This window comes from Lactuca virosa, chromosome 5, assembly GCF_052849685.1.
Source record: "Lactuca virosa cultivar CGN04683 chromosome 5, Lactuca_virosa_CGN04683_v6, whole genome shotgun sequence".
NCBI lineage: Eukaryota > Viridiplantae > Streptophyta > Magnoliopsida > Asterales > Asteraceae > Lactuca > Lactuca virosa.
The window spans coordinates 138,171,132-138,184,491 of record NC_136430.1 but is presented as its reverse complement, the minus strand read 5'-3'; the positions used below and the strand labels follow the sequence as shown (position 1 = coordinate 138,184,491).

The following is a 13,360-nucleotide window of genomic DNA, read 5'->3' as shown; positions in this document are numbered from 1 at the left end:
ATGATATGGACCGGAAGGTCAGGAGGTTACGGACCGGAAGGTCGATACGGGTAGGACCGGAAGGTCTACCAGTATTTCAGGACGGGAGTCCTCTAAGACACAGTGACCGGAAGGTCTTATAGCCTTGAGTGACGTATGTGCGTAGGTGGTATTTTGGGGAACTCACTAAGCATTTATGCTTACAGTTGTTGTGTTATGTGTTGCAGGTACTAGCGAGGATCGCGGGAAGGCGCCGGCATGATCCGTACACACTCATGGAGTTTATGTCTTGAGATTCTGGGATATGTTTTGTTATGATAACATTGGATACATTATCTTTGATATTACCTTATGAATAAAAGTACGTTTTAAAAATGAAAATTTGTTTTTTGGAAATTTACGTTGTTACAATAATCTTGTATGGATAATTTGGGAGTACTTACTTGAGCTCGATTGATTGCATGCACCACACCCTTTTTCTCTTTTCAAAGTTCTTTTCTTTTTTAAAAAATTTCTTTTTGCTTTTCTAAAACTCTTTTCTTTTGAAAACTTTATACCACTTCCTTAGTTTGAGTTGAGACACACTCAAGGGTGCGCCCGAATCCCTCAAACCAAGCCTCTGATACCAACTTGCAACATCCCAAAATACAACCCAAAAATTTTTTGTTTGAAAACTTTACTAAACCATAATATCAAATATTAAAAGTTAAAAACCATGAATCATGTATCTCAAAATGTCATAATAAATTTATCAAATCGAAACTAGTGTCAAGATCATATCAAAATATCAGAGTCTAACTCCCAGGCTAAAACTGTGGTGTGTGCCATGCCATCATCCCGAGCTCTTCCCTTTGCTAGCTGAAGTACCTGAAACCAAAACTGAAACTGTAAGCACGAAGCTTAGTGAGCTCCCCCAAATTACCACATACCATAAAATAACATATGAAGCACATACTGGGCCTTGCCCACTGCATCGGACCGAAGTCCGGAACTAACTAGGGCCTTGCCCACTGCATCGAACCGAAGTCTGTAACTAGCTAGGGCCTTTCCCACTGCATCGGGCCGAAGTCCGGAACTGACTAGGGCCTTGCCCACTGCATCAGACCGAAGTCCGGAACTGCATCGGACCGAAGTACGGAACTGACCGAACATAGCATAACATAATCATAGCATATAATATGAACACATATACTGCATACTGCATCGGACCATAGTCCGGAACACATAACATATACCATGCATGTATCACAAAGACACCAAGCATACTGAACTACTGCATCAGGCTGTAGTCCGAAACTACTGCTAACTAACGGGTCGGCATTGTGGCCGTAGACCCGTTCCTACTGAAAAGAAAACTCACCTCGAAAGGCTGGCTGCTGAAATGCTGCTCGGGAATTGTCTGACTGCTGCTCCGGTAACTCCCCGGCAACAATTCCCAAAAGACACTTAATCAGACACTGATAACTAATCTTAGGGTAAAATGACTATTTTACCCTCTGGTCAAATTCAACAATCCGTTCACCTGACTCGCCGAGTTGGGCCGCCAACTCGTCGAGTCCCTATCTTTCCTTCTACTCCCTTTCCCGACTCTACTCGTCAAGTTTAGCGAAGACTCGACGAGTTCTCCTTCTATAATAACATCGAGTCAACCTTTATCTGACTCGCCGAGTTGTATGAACAACTCGTCGAGTCCTCCTTCATCATATGAACACGTCCAGTCTATGACTCGCCGAGTTGTATGAACAATTCGTCGAGTCTGTTCTTGTGGGAAGAAGATTGTCTTGGACTCGTCGAGTCAGGGCGTAGACTCGTCGAGTCCCTCTACACTCAGATCCAAATCTTAACTCGCTGAGTCTTTACTCCACTCGCTAAACAGACTCGCTTCTACTGAACGGGGAATCTAAGACTCGCGTCCTGACTCGCCGAGTCCGAAGAACGACTCGCCGAGTCCTTTGCATGCAGATTCTATTCAGTCGATTCTAATCAGTTTCAGTGCATCCAATTCATAGATCTGGGTTTCTGGGACAATCTGAACACGTAAAGTTGCTAACTTTACGTGTATCTATGATGCAATGAAGCAATAACACTTAAACTTGGCTATAATGGGGGGTTACTTGTCTAGAACAAGGCCATGGCTGCCAAAAGGTGGCCTTCTTGAGCTCCTGGAACTCAAGAGAGGCTAGATCCGAGATATGGCCTGATTACAAAGCTTCATCACTAGGGATTTGGGGTTTTTGAGCTCAAAACCATCAATTTGGGGATAAACTAGATCTAGCAATACAATAACCAAGATGAAAGCTTTATTACCAGAAAGGATGGCCGAAGAGGAGTATAATCTGGATCTACTTCTTCTTCCTTGAGTTCTTCTACCTTCTCCTTCTTCTTCTTGCTCAACAATGCACCAAGATTCCTTCACAAGGGCAAAAAATTACTCACACACACTTCAAGAAGGCTATGGTTTTGGGAATAAGTCTCTGAGAGGTGAAGGAGGCTGGTTTGGAGCTATAATGGGGTTTAAATAGGGTACACTCCCTAAAATTAGGGCTTCACCCAGACCGGCGGACTCGCCGAGTCTGGAATATGGACTCGTCGAGTCGCCACGCCAACTCCACGTGCTGACCCGCTGCTACTCGACGAGTTAGGGCCACTGACTCGTCGAGTAGCTTCTAAAATAAGAAGAAAAATAATGTTTTAAATGCATACCAGGAACGGGGCGTTACAGGGTGTGGGTGGATTGTGTGTGTGTTTTGTGTGTGACTGGAATCGAGAGAGGGAGAGAAGCTGAGAGTGAGAACGCGGAAGAGTCCATGGATTCTCATACAAGCGATGTTGATCGAGAAGTGGTATCGCAATAGAGAAGAAGAAAACGGGTTTCAAGTTGATGATCAAGGAATTTCCGATTTGTGTGTGTGAAAAAGATTTCCAGCAACCCCAAATTGATATAATAAGAACCCTAATCGAAAATCATACCTGGATCGTGAAAAGGGATAAATCGGGACAGAAGGGGATAAGTCGGTAAAAGGGGATGTGTTGTTGGCTTTCTCCAATCTCGCCATCTGGTTGGGACAGAAGGGCGATGGATACGGTGGTCGGAGGAGCAAGAGGGTAGGGTGGCGGCCGGTGGTGGGAGGCATAAGGATGGAGGTGACGGTTGGAGATGGTTTGATTAGGGTTACGGTGGTTTTAAAAAGCCTAGTAGCTGAAGTCAATGGTTACCATAATTATAGGATATTATTTGTGGAAACTAATTATCAAATTACCTATTTACCCTTATTTATTTATTTAATTATTTATTTTTATTTTAAATTTTGATTGGCCCACATTTATGCATATAATAACACAATACTTACTTAAAACACCTGAACTTTTATATATATATATATATATATATATATATATATATATATATATATATATATATATATATCTTATACATTTAAATATAAATATACTTTAATAATTATGATGTCTTTATTTTAAACAACATCATTAACGGATTTCAAATTTTTTTAATCTCCATCTAACGAAAGAAAAAGTATCTATTATAAAAAATTATAAATCAAAGTAAGGTTATGTTTGACATACTAACTATTAGTTGAAGACGTAGTGACATACTAACTATTAGTTGAAGACGTAGCTGCCAACTGACAAGTAGTTTTTTAACAAACTAGTTTATCGGTTACTTTTTGGCTAGTCAAACATTACCATTTAAATAAGTTCAAAAAAAAATTTGGCGCGTTAAATCCAACATTTATGTCATTTTATATCTTTGGGTTAGTTTATGAACTAGTTTTTTTACCAACATCAAAAATTCTTATTTACTTTATTTGTAAAAGAACCATCACTGTTAATATGCATAAAAACGTTTTTACCAATTGAAAAACTTAATCAGAGCACTTTGTATTCAAATTTGAATGATTTTTAATTTTCGAGATAATTATAGTTTAGAAAAATTAATTTATTATCATTATATATAATTTTACTTTATATTCATATATGTTTTATGTAATTTTATATATTTCAAAAGTTTTTAAAGTTTTCGGTTACTACGAATCACTCTGTTACTAACTACCTATTATCGGCTACAAGTTTAGAGCATCTCCAATGGTAAACCTACCTTATCACTTAAAATTTTGTCATTTCATTATTCTAATATTTTTGACCTCTGATTAAATATGCCCTTCAATTGTTAAACTTTTTCAATAGCTTTTTATGAATTTTACTTATTGATCCTCATCTATCTAAAATGTTCATAAAAACTTTCTTATTTAATTAGTTATCTTTAAACATATTATACTTTAACATGAAATATTTTAAATTAAGGTTATCATTAGAAATTAGTACATAAATATTTTATAAATTAAAAACTATGATAGAAATAGTTAAGTAGTTAAATAAATGAAAAGTATTTAAGACTATAATATAATTAAGTTGTAAAAATAAAAGGGATTAAATGTTGAATGCTTGATATTTATATTTACCACTTAATATATATTGTCAATGTGTATTCAATATAAATACACAGAAAGCAATTCACTCTAGTGATATTAAGTCATGAATCAATATAAAAAAAACTCTAAAATAAAGATCTTTTGGTGCTTGCAACAACATTTACCTAACGCCTCCTTAGTATTTTTTTTTTTTTTTTTGACAAAAATCTCTTGAAAATTTAACCAAGCCCGTTGATTTCGAGTTAAATTCGGTTGATTGGATTACTTTTTATGCGTCTTTAATATACATTTGGTCAGGTCTCCTATAACCACTAAGTTCTACTTCAATCCTTAGCTTTGGGGAAGATACCGACACCTCTTAAAACCAATTTTCAAATTTGAAAGTTAGGATTCAATTTAGAATATGTTAAAAAAATGCAACTGTAAATGTTACAATTTTATACTAATCGATTTCTCAATTATAAGAATGGCTCTTGAATTATTAATTGTTCTTCTACCTACTACTTAGTAATTCCTGTAAGTCAACGTTTCGGCCTACGATGAACTTCTCAACCGAACAGACTAAACCACACTGGAGTCTATGATTTGAGTTTCCGTGAAGTGGAGATTTCCTTATGCTGCTTCCTTTTCCATCTGAAAAACTAAAGGTTTGCTTCGATTATGTTGTAATTTTAATGGTTATATCGTTTTTAATTTCCAATCTACGTCTCTTACACTCATTAAGGATCCGTATAGAATCTTCTCTATAAGTGCAATTGAAGTCGTTGTACTTTAATCAGCGATCTGTTCGACTTGCATTCTCGATTTCTCTGTATTTGTTAAATACTTTTGATTGTTTGGTGGGTATTACTTTGAAGTTCTTGACAGTGATAGGAAAATGTCTTGTCATTTCCTTGCGTATTTTTTGCTAAACAAGTTAAAACTTATTGTATTTTGATGTTTGTGTTGCAGGTTTATAGAAATGGCCGACACTGATGATATTCAGCCCATTGTCTGTGACACTGGAACTGGAATGGTGAAGGTTAGCATAATAATTCTTCTGTTACTGTTTCCTATTTATATGAAACATTCTTGATTTAGTTGTATTCTTGTACTTTGAATTCAAATCAGGGATAAATACTTGTTTACGCAAAGACTCAATATTTTTCTCAATTATGCAACAAATTATATTTTTGGACCACAAATGCAAATTGTTTCATTCTATTACCAACAATCCAACATTATACAATATTTACAGTTAAAGGTAAAATGGTGGTTGCCATTGATGGACCCAGAATTTTTTTCATATGGGGGCAAATTCTTTGGTTAACATATCTTATATCATTAAGGGTCTTTAGGTCTTTTCACTTCTGGTTTAGGTGATCTTACCTATTAGGTCGTTGTTGAGCAGTTATAAAAAGCAGTGAGAGAGCAAAAAAGTTAGTTAGCATCTTGGATCTATTTCTGTTAGAGTGAAAGCTAAGGGTTCCATTCGTAATCATTTGTTTTCAAGTTCAATCATTCGATTTCTTGTACATCTGTAACAATTCCAACTTACTAGAAAATTACCCAAATTCTGATACAAATTTGAAATCAAAACAACAAAAGGTAGTGCAATAACAAGTATCTGGCACTCTGGCAGTGAGTATTAGCTTTCGTACTCTTAGAAATCCGACAACTGTACATTTTTTTCTTTCTTTTTCTATAAATTAAATGAAGAGAATTGTACTTTTAACCCTGTAATAATTTCACCTTTTTGGGTTGTGGGGGCAGTTACATAAAATTGGATCAATTTTTTTAAATAAATAAGCATTTAACATGGACCAAGTAATGAGGTATCCGGTTATCATGTTGCATATATTGTCAAAAAACAATTCTATTACATAAAATTGGTATAAGGTTACTCAAACTGGAGTTCCTTTTTTTTCTTTGATTAAATTTATAGGCGGGCTTTGCTGGTGATGATGCTCCTAGGGTGGTGTTCCCCAATATTGTGGGTAGGCCGCGTCACACTAGTATTATGGTGATGGACCAGAGGGATGCTTATGTTGCAGATGAAGCCATGTTAGAAAGAGGTATGCTGACATTGAAATACCCAATTGAGCATGGTATTGTCAGCAACTGGGATGATATGGAAAAGATTTGGCATCACACTTTCTATAATGAGCTGCGTATTGCTCCAGAAGAGCACCCTGTGCTTCTTACTGAGGCACCATTAAATCCAAAGGCAAACAGAGAGAAGATGACACAGATTATGTTTGAGACTTTCAATGTTCCGGCCATGTACGTTGCAATTGGCTCCGTGCTTTCTTTGTACGCGAGTGGTCGTACAACTGGTTAGTTTCACATTGCTGTTTTGGTATAATTTGCATTTTGATATCGAGAAAATGGTCTTAACAATGGACCTAACTATTTGAGAAATTTTTGCAATCACATTGACTAATCTCTAAAGCCACCCTCAATTATACCCATGCTTTCCATAAAGTTTAATTCACACCTTTCTACACTCAAACGAGAAAATAAATACATATGTACTGTTTGGTATGATGGAATGACTAAAGTAATGGACTGGCTCTTTCCATGGGAATAAGAAAACTCAATGACCGTTTATGAAGTAATGTGGTATAGAGTAAAAAATTACAATAAAACACATTTTCCTAGTTGCACAATTTTGTTTAAAAAGAATTTCATTATTTTAATAAAATTACAATTTTACCTTTAAAATTAACGAAAGAATTCTACTTTTATAACAATCTCATTTGGTTTTTAATTAGATTTTATTCCATCGCCGTATCTATTGTTGTTCCATTCCAATACCCTATCTGTTACATTCCCTCGTTGTTCCATTCCATCCAACCAAACCGACCCTTAAAGTGTTTCTAATTGAGGTACTTTGAAACTATAGCCTTGTACTCATTTTACTGGCTTGAAACCCTCTCCATCATTTCTTTTTCCATTAGTGTAAACTCATATTTTTTATAGGTGTCATGTTGGATTCCGGAGAAGGTGTTACGTACACGATCCCAATTTACAATGGTTATCTACTTCGCCATGGCATCCTCCGTCTTGATCTCGCTGGTCGTGACCTCACAGATAATCTAATGAGAATCCTGACCGGAAGAGGCTACATGTTCACTACAACAGCCGAACGGGAAATTGTCCGTGATGTGAAAGAAAAGCTTGCATACGTGGCTCTTGACTACGAGCAAGAGCTTGAAACCGCAAAAACTAGCTCCTCTGTTGAAAAGCTTTATGAACTGCCAGATGGGCAGGTTATCGAGATTGGGGATGAGAGATTCCGCTGCACAGAGGCTCTCTTCCAGCCATCTCTGATTGGATATGAAGCTGCTGGTATTCATGAGTTGACCTACAACTCTATCATGATGTGTGATGTTGATATGAGGAAGCATCTTTATGAAAATATTCTACTTAGTGGTGGGTCAACCATGTTACCGGGCATCACTGACCGGTTTATCAAGGAAATCACTGCCCTTGCTCCTAGCAGCATGAAGATCAAGGTGGTTGCGCGTCCCGAGAGAAAATACAATGTGTGGATCGGCGGATCAATCCTTGCATCTCTCAGCACCTTCGAACAGGTAAATTGAAGCCCTGATAAAGTGTTGACCGGATGAATGATGTTTAAATAGTGTTTTACTCATAATAGCAACGTACTTATATTCTTTTTAACCATATAGCAGTGTATGTACATCTTTTTACCAATAACGATGTTGCTTATCTTATACCATTAATAGTATCGTACTTCTACGTATTGTTAGGTAATAACGATATTGAAATGTAACTACATTGCTTTTATGGGTAAGGAATTGTAATTACACGGCACTTTGTGTAAAAAAATACAAGTGCATTGCTATTGTAGTTACATATTGCTATTATGGATGATAAATCCATGTACATTGCAATTGTGGGTAAAGAGATCTTAAGTACATTGTTGGGAATAGCAACATACTTTACTTCATTACCAATATCAGCAACATACTTTATATTTTACCAATCGTAGCAAAATACTTGTATTCTCCACCCATAACGCAATGTACTTATATTTTTTATACACATAATAGCAACACAGCTTTTCTTTTTACCGATAATAGCAACACACTTGGGTTTCGTTTCTTTTATCCGTAATGTACTCTACTTGTTACATATTGTTACATATGTATAGAAATGGAAGTACGTTACTATTATATGTAAAGAAATGAAACTACGTTGCTATTATGGAGAAGAAATGAAGACATTTTCTGTATTGGTAAAAAAAAAAGTGTATAATATGATGCGATTTTCCGTAATTCATTCTAAGACGTATTCGACTAACTAACTTTTCTTTTGTTCAAATCAGATGTGGATAACAAAGGCCGAGTATGACGAGTTTGGTCCATCTATAGTCCACAGGAAATGCTTCTAATTACCTATTTTGTTTTTGTTTTATATTTTTTTTAGCTATTTTCCATGTTATGTTTCATGTGACGTAAGAAAGGCACACGTGGACATATGTGGAGTTGTTGGTTGTTAACAAACAAGACGAAAAACACAATTTTGATTCATTATTAATTCGTTTAAAATTTTGGGGAAATGTAATGGCTTCATGATATTAACTGTACAAGTCAAGTCAAGTTGTATAATAGATTCTTTATTGCAAGTTAACATCTCCGTTGGTCGGAGTTTATGTATGTTTTAGTATGCATGTGAGAATGTACATGTGGAGGTAGAGTTTATAAATATTTAAAATATATTAAACTTCATAAATGGTCCTTTTGGTCGCATATTCTAGGTTTTATTTTTCTATCTTTTTTCGTCTTCATGGAAAGTCCATGTAGTTTCAAATTGCAATGTGGTTAGGCTATGTCCCATATGAAATGACTTATTTAGCTTTTTTTAATTTCTTTTATATCTTTCTTTTTGATTAGTTAGTATTTATATTAATTATTATATAATTATTAAAATAGAAAATGTTTATCACCATTACCACAACCATTCACAACCACCGTCTAGCACCATCAACACTGTCCCCATTATTAAAAACTCTATAAAAAGATGGAAGGAAGAAGTTGATCATTTTAACAAAAAAAAAACCAACATTTAATTTCCAAAAATAAAATGAAGCCTAATTTAATTTTGATTTCAGCAACAAATTCAAAAGCCCAAATTTCAAGAAACCCTAATATGCCAGCTTGACAACCTTATATATATATATATATATATATATATATATATATATATATATATATATATATATATATATATATATATATATATATAGAGAGAGAGAGAGAGAGAGAGAGTTATGGAGGATGAATCGATACACAAGAATGTATATTTTGAAATGGTTTTTTTGGTGATGAGATGATTTCGCATGTAACGTCTTGTTTCCATATATGTATTTATTTACCAAGTTATTGTTTTAATGCTTAAGAAAAGAGTTGTTTTGTGGCTTGGCGTGATGTCTTAAGAGGGGCCATCTGTAGTGACGAATGTTGGGCGTGGTGCATCTTAACTAGCAGCCCAAACCCTAATAATTTGGGTCTTGAGCCCTATTTAGGGGAACTAACTCCTAAATTTTCCTCATTTATGCATCCTCCACCTCCAAGAAACCCTAAAGTAAAACCCTAGCCTTCTCCTTTGGTGTTCGTGTGTTCTTGGTGCTTTAGAGTGATTCTTGAAAAAGAAGTTAGAAGCTTTTGGTGCAAGGAAGCATTCTCTAGAGAAGATCTAACATTCTCCTATTTTTTTGGACCATTGTAAGTCATAAAGTTCCTTGCTTTATGAGTTTCATGCATAGATGTAGGACTTGGGTGTGTATTTGGTCACTTTTGGTCCTTTCTGCAAGTTGTTTTTGGAGTTTGGAAAACTCTATAGCATTTTGCTTGTTATTTGATGGCTTATGGACATTTGGAGATGAGAAGAGAGCATGGATGAGCTCTATTTGAACCATGCATGGGGTTTTTACCATTTTCATGTATTTTGGATCTAGGGTTGGGTAATTTCATGTTTGAGCCTTGGATCTAGATAAAGTTGAAAACTCTATTCATTAACAACCTTATTGAAAGGTTTTTGGAAAGTTTGAACTGTTTGCTTAAAGGATTAAGTGGTTAATGAAGTACGTTGCTTGGACGAGGGGCGTGACCCATCCATTAGATGGACGCGACACATTGAGTCTAGGGTTGTCCCGACTGTTTTGTCATTTTGTGAACATGAAACGTCTATGTTTTCGACATTGCAGGTTGTGCATCAAGACTGTTGGCGTTTTGACCAAGTCAGACTTTTGGTCAAACATTGATGGATTTAAGTTATTGGTTGAGCTTTGACATCCGTATGGTTTTAGGTGGTTTGTGCTAGCGATTTGTTCCTAAGGGACTTGTGAGATTGTATTTTGTAACATCATGTGAGTTTTCTAACTATAATATGTGTGACCTTGTATGACTTCGTGTAATATGATGTATGTGTGACTGAGTTGGAGTGCACGGTATTATGTATGGAAGACTGTTAGGTGCATGTCACAACGCCTAAACAAGTAAATTGGTATTAGGTATGGAAGATTGTTAGGTGCATGTCACAACGCCTAAACAAGTAAATAATATGAATAAAAATATTGCTCAAATGCACTATGGGGTAGTGTAGGGAAGCAAGGTCGAATCTACATGGGCACAACCTAAGTTCTATGTCTCGCTTGCGTAAGCATACACTCATATGACAAAAATTAAAATGGAGGGGGGGGGTGATGACTATTAAAACTAATTTAAACAGAAATTTATAAAAAAAACACAATTAAAATACTTGAGTAAAATTCAGAAAGTAAAAGCAATTTCAACTTTGCGATGACTCTCTTCATCATGCAAATAACCTTCAACATGATTATTGAATTGTGTGATATTTAAACTGGTACTGAAAATCATTAATAAGCTTTAAAAACTTTCTTTTACTAAAATGTTTAACCAAAACAAGCTCTTTGAATTAAACCTTACTTTTTACTGAATTAAATAAATAAGCTCTTAATTAATTAAGAAAAGTAACATTAGATATAGTGTAAAATTCCCAGTAAAGTCCAATACTTCGTACAAGATCGGAAGTGTAAGAACTTGTATGATCAATTTATATTAGAGTTAATCCCAAACACAAAACAAATATAATATTTGTTATGTATACTGATTAATTAAGGAAATTACGTATCTAAACAATCAGATAACAGGAATGAAAATTAAAGTGGTCAACAAAAATTGAATCCAAATCAAACATTCAATTAAGCATAAAACTGATAAAACTAAACAGTAAACACAACAAAAATTTGTGCCTAATGATTACTTGAACGAAAAGTCGAGTCTTTTGCGAAACTTAAACCTAGGGCTTTTAGTCTGACATGGTTAAAAACGAATTACAGAAGATAAACAAGTTCTAAATGTATAATCTTAGTAAACTGATGATACAGATCGAATCATATTCTTCGGATCATTGTTTGCACTTGGAATCTTCAGAAAACCGCCTCTCTGCATTCAGGATTCGTCTTTGGCCGAAGATTAGGGTGACAGGAATGTTATAAGGGCCTATTTATACATTAAAATAAGAGTCGAAAATAAACACGATCGATTTTTTTGGACTTTGATCGTGCCAGGCTCATGTTTGTCTTTCAACTGATTTTCAAGAATTTTTGAACATCAATACATCAACAAGTTCGTGTTTCCTTGGGAAACACTATCAAATTTTTTCCTTTTCTTTCTGATACTTCAAGCCAAGGTAAACAATCCTCGGAGACTTCATACGATCGTGTTTTTGAGAGAAGCACGATCGAAGTTCCTTTTTTTTCGTCCAAAATGTTTGTTTTTTCCTTGATTTAAGCAGTTTCCAATCATTTCTTAGCATCCTCGATAAGTTTCGAGCTCCAATCTGTCTATAATGCTCCATTAAACGCATCCTCAAGGTGTCTTATTCTATATCCGTGCTAAATTGTCCTGAAATGTATAACAAAAGTAAGTAGTACGGGCATTCTATGAAAATAATGAGAAATACGTAACTCAGAGTAATACATGGGATATAGCTAGCATTTTATAAGAAAACACTGACAAAAACGTGCTAATATGTAACACCCGAATTTTTGAGGAGCAACTTTGGATATAATCACCTTCTGAGGATTCGACACAACGTTACTAGATAAGAAAAAACGCGACTTTCATTAAGGCCAACACGGTGTGTTTGTGCCATAACACGGCGTGTTGGCGGCTGGTGGAGAAAATCCTGATTTTTAGGGTGTTGGACCCTATATAAAGGCCTTAAGTCCTCATGGTTGGCCTCCTTACCAGCCTCCATTGCCACTAAAACCCTAAAATCGATCTTTAAGTCTCTTGTTGGTGTTCTTGAGCTAGTAAGAAGTTCTTGGTGCTCATTTTTGGTATTTTTGAAAGAAGAGAAGATCTTTAAGTTGCTTTTCTTGGGGAAAAGGATTTGGATCCAAAATCATCATCTCGTGGGGAAGCTTTCTGAGGTATCAATTTTTCATCTTGTCTTGTATATGTTTAGATCTCATCATAGCTAGTTTGTTGTACCTTTGGTCCCGTTTTGGGTTAATGGATGAGTTAGGTCGTTTAAGGGCTTGTTCTTTCAGATCTGAGTTTGTTTTGGTATCCTTGAGCATAAAGGTGAAAGTTTTATGAGAGTTTTGGTGTCATGCATGCATTAAATCAATTATTAAGTCCTTTTTAAGCTTAAGAGCTTCATATAGACATGCATGAACGTAAATTTGGCAACTTTATGTGGTTTTCCAACTCAAGGAAGTCATATCTATGTTTTGGGGCTATGTCTTTATGGATTAAGTTCTTATTGGTTAAGCCCTTGCACTATTAAGCTTATGGATTGAGTTTTGTACCTTTTGGGTAGTCCCAATGGACGAAGTTGGAAACTTTATCCTTCTAGACCACATGAGAGGCTAGATCTAAGCTTTGGAGCTC

General features: G+C 35.5%; 1 protein-coding gene across 1 annotated transcript; it reads left to right on the top strand.

Annotated features, from left to right (window-relative positions):
• The first annotated feature begins 4,798 nt into the window (after positions 1-4,798).
• On the top strand, positions 4,799-9,027 carry LOC145114795 (actin-7-like). Its single transcript, XM_079050878.1, has 5 exons — positions 4,799-5,077; positions 5,382-5,451; positions 6,355-6,745; positions 7,392-8,005; positions 8,764-9,027. Exons 2-5 carry the CDS (start codon positions 5,392-5,394, stop codon positions 8,827-8,829), a joined length of 1,131 nt encoding a protein of 376 aa, XP_078907004.1. The 5' UTR covers positions 4,799-5,077; positions 5,382-5,391; the 3' UTR covers positions 8,830-9,027.
• The last annotated feature ends 4,333 nt before the right edge of the window (positions 9,028-13,360 follow it).

What these genes read in the sequence shown, in the direction of transcription:
- LOC145114795 (XM_079050878.1), top strand. Translation starts at nt 5,392, where the DNA reads ATGGCCGACACTGATGATATTCAGCCCATTGTCTGTGACACTGGAACT. An exon ending in CGCGAGTGGTCGTACAACTG is followed by an intron (nt 6,746 to 7,391) that starts GTTAGTTTCACA and finishes TATTTTTTATAG; the next exon opens with GTGTCATGTTGGATTCCGGA. An exon ending in CTCTCAGCACCTTCGAACAG is followed by an intron (nt 8,006 to 8,763) that starts GTAAATTGAAGC and finishes TGTTCAAATCAG; the next exon opens with ATGTGGATAACAAAGGCCGA.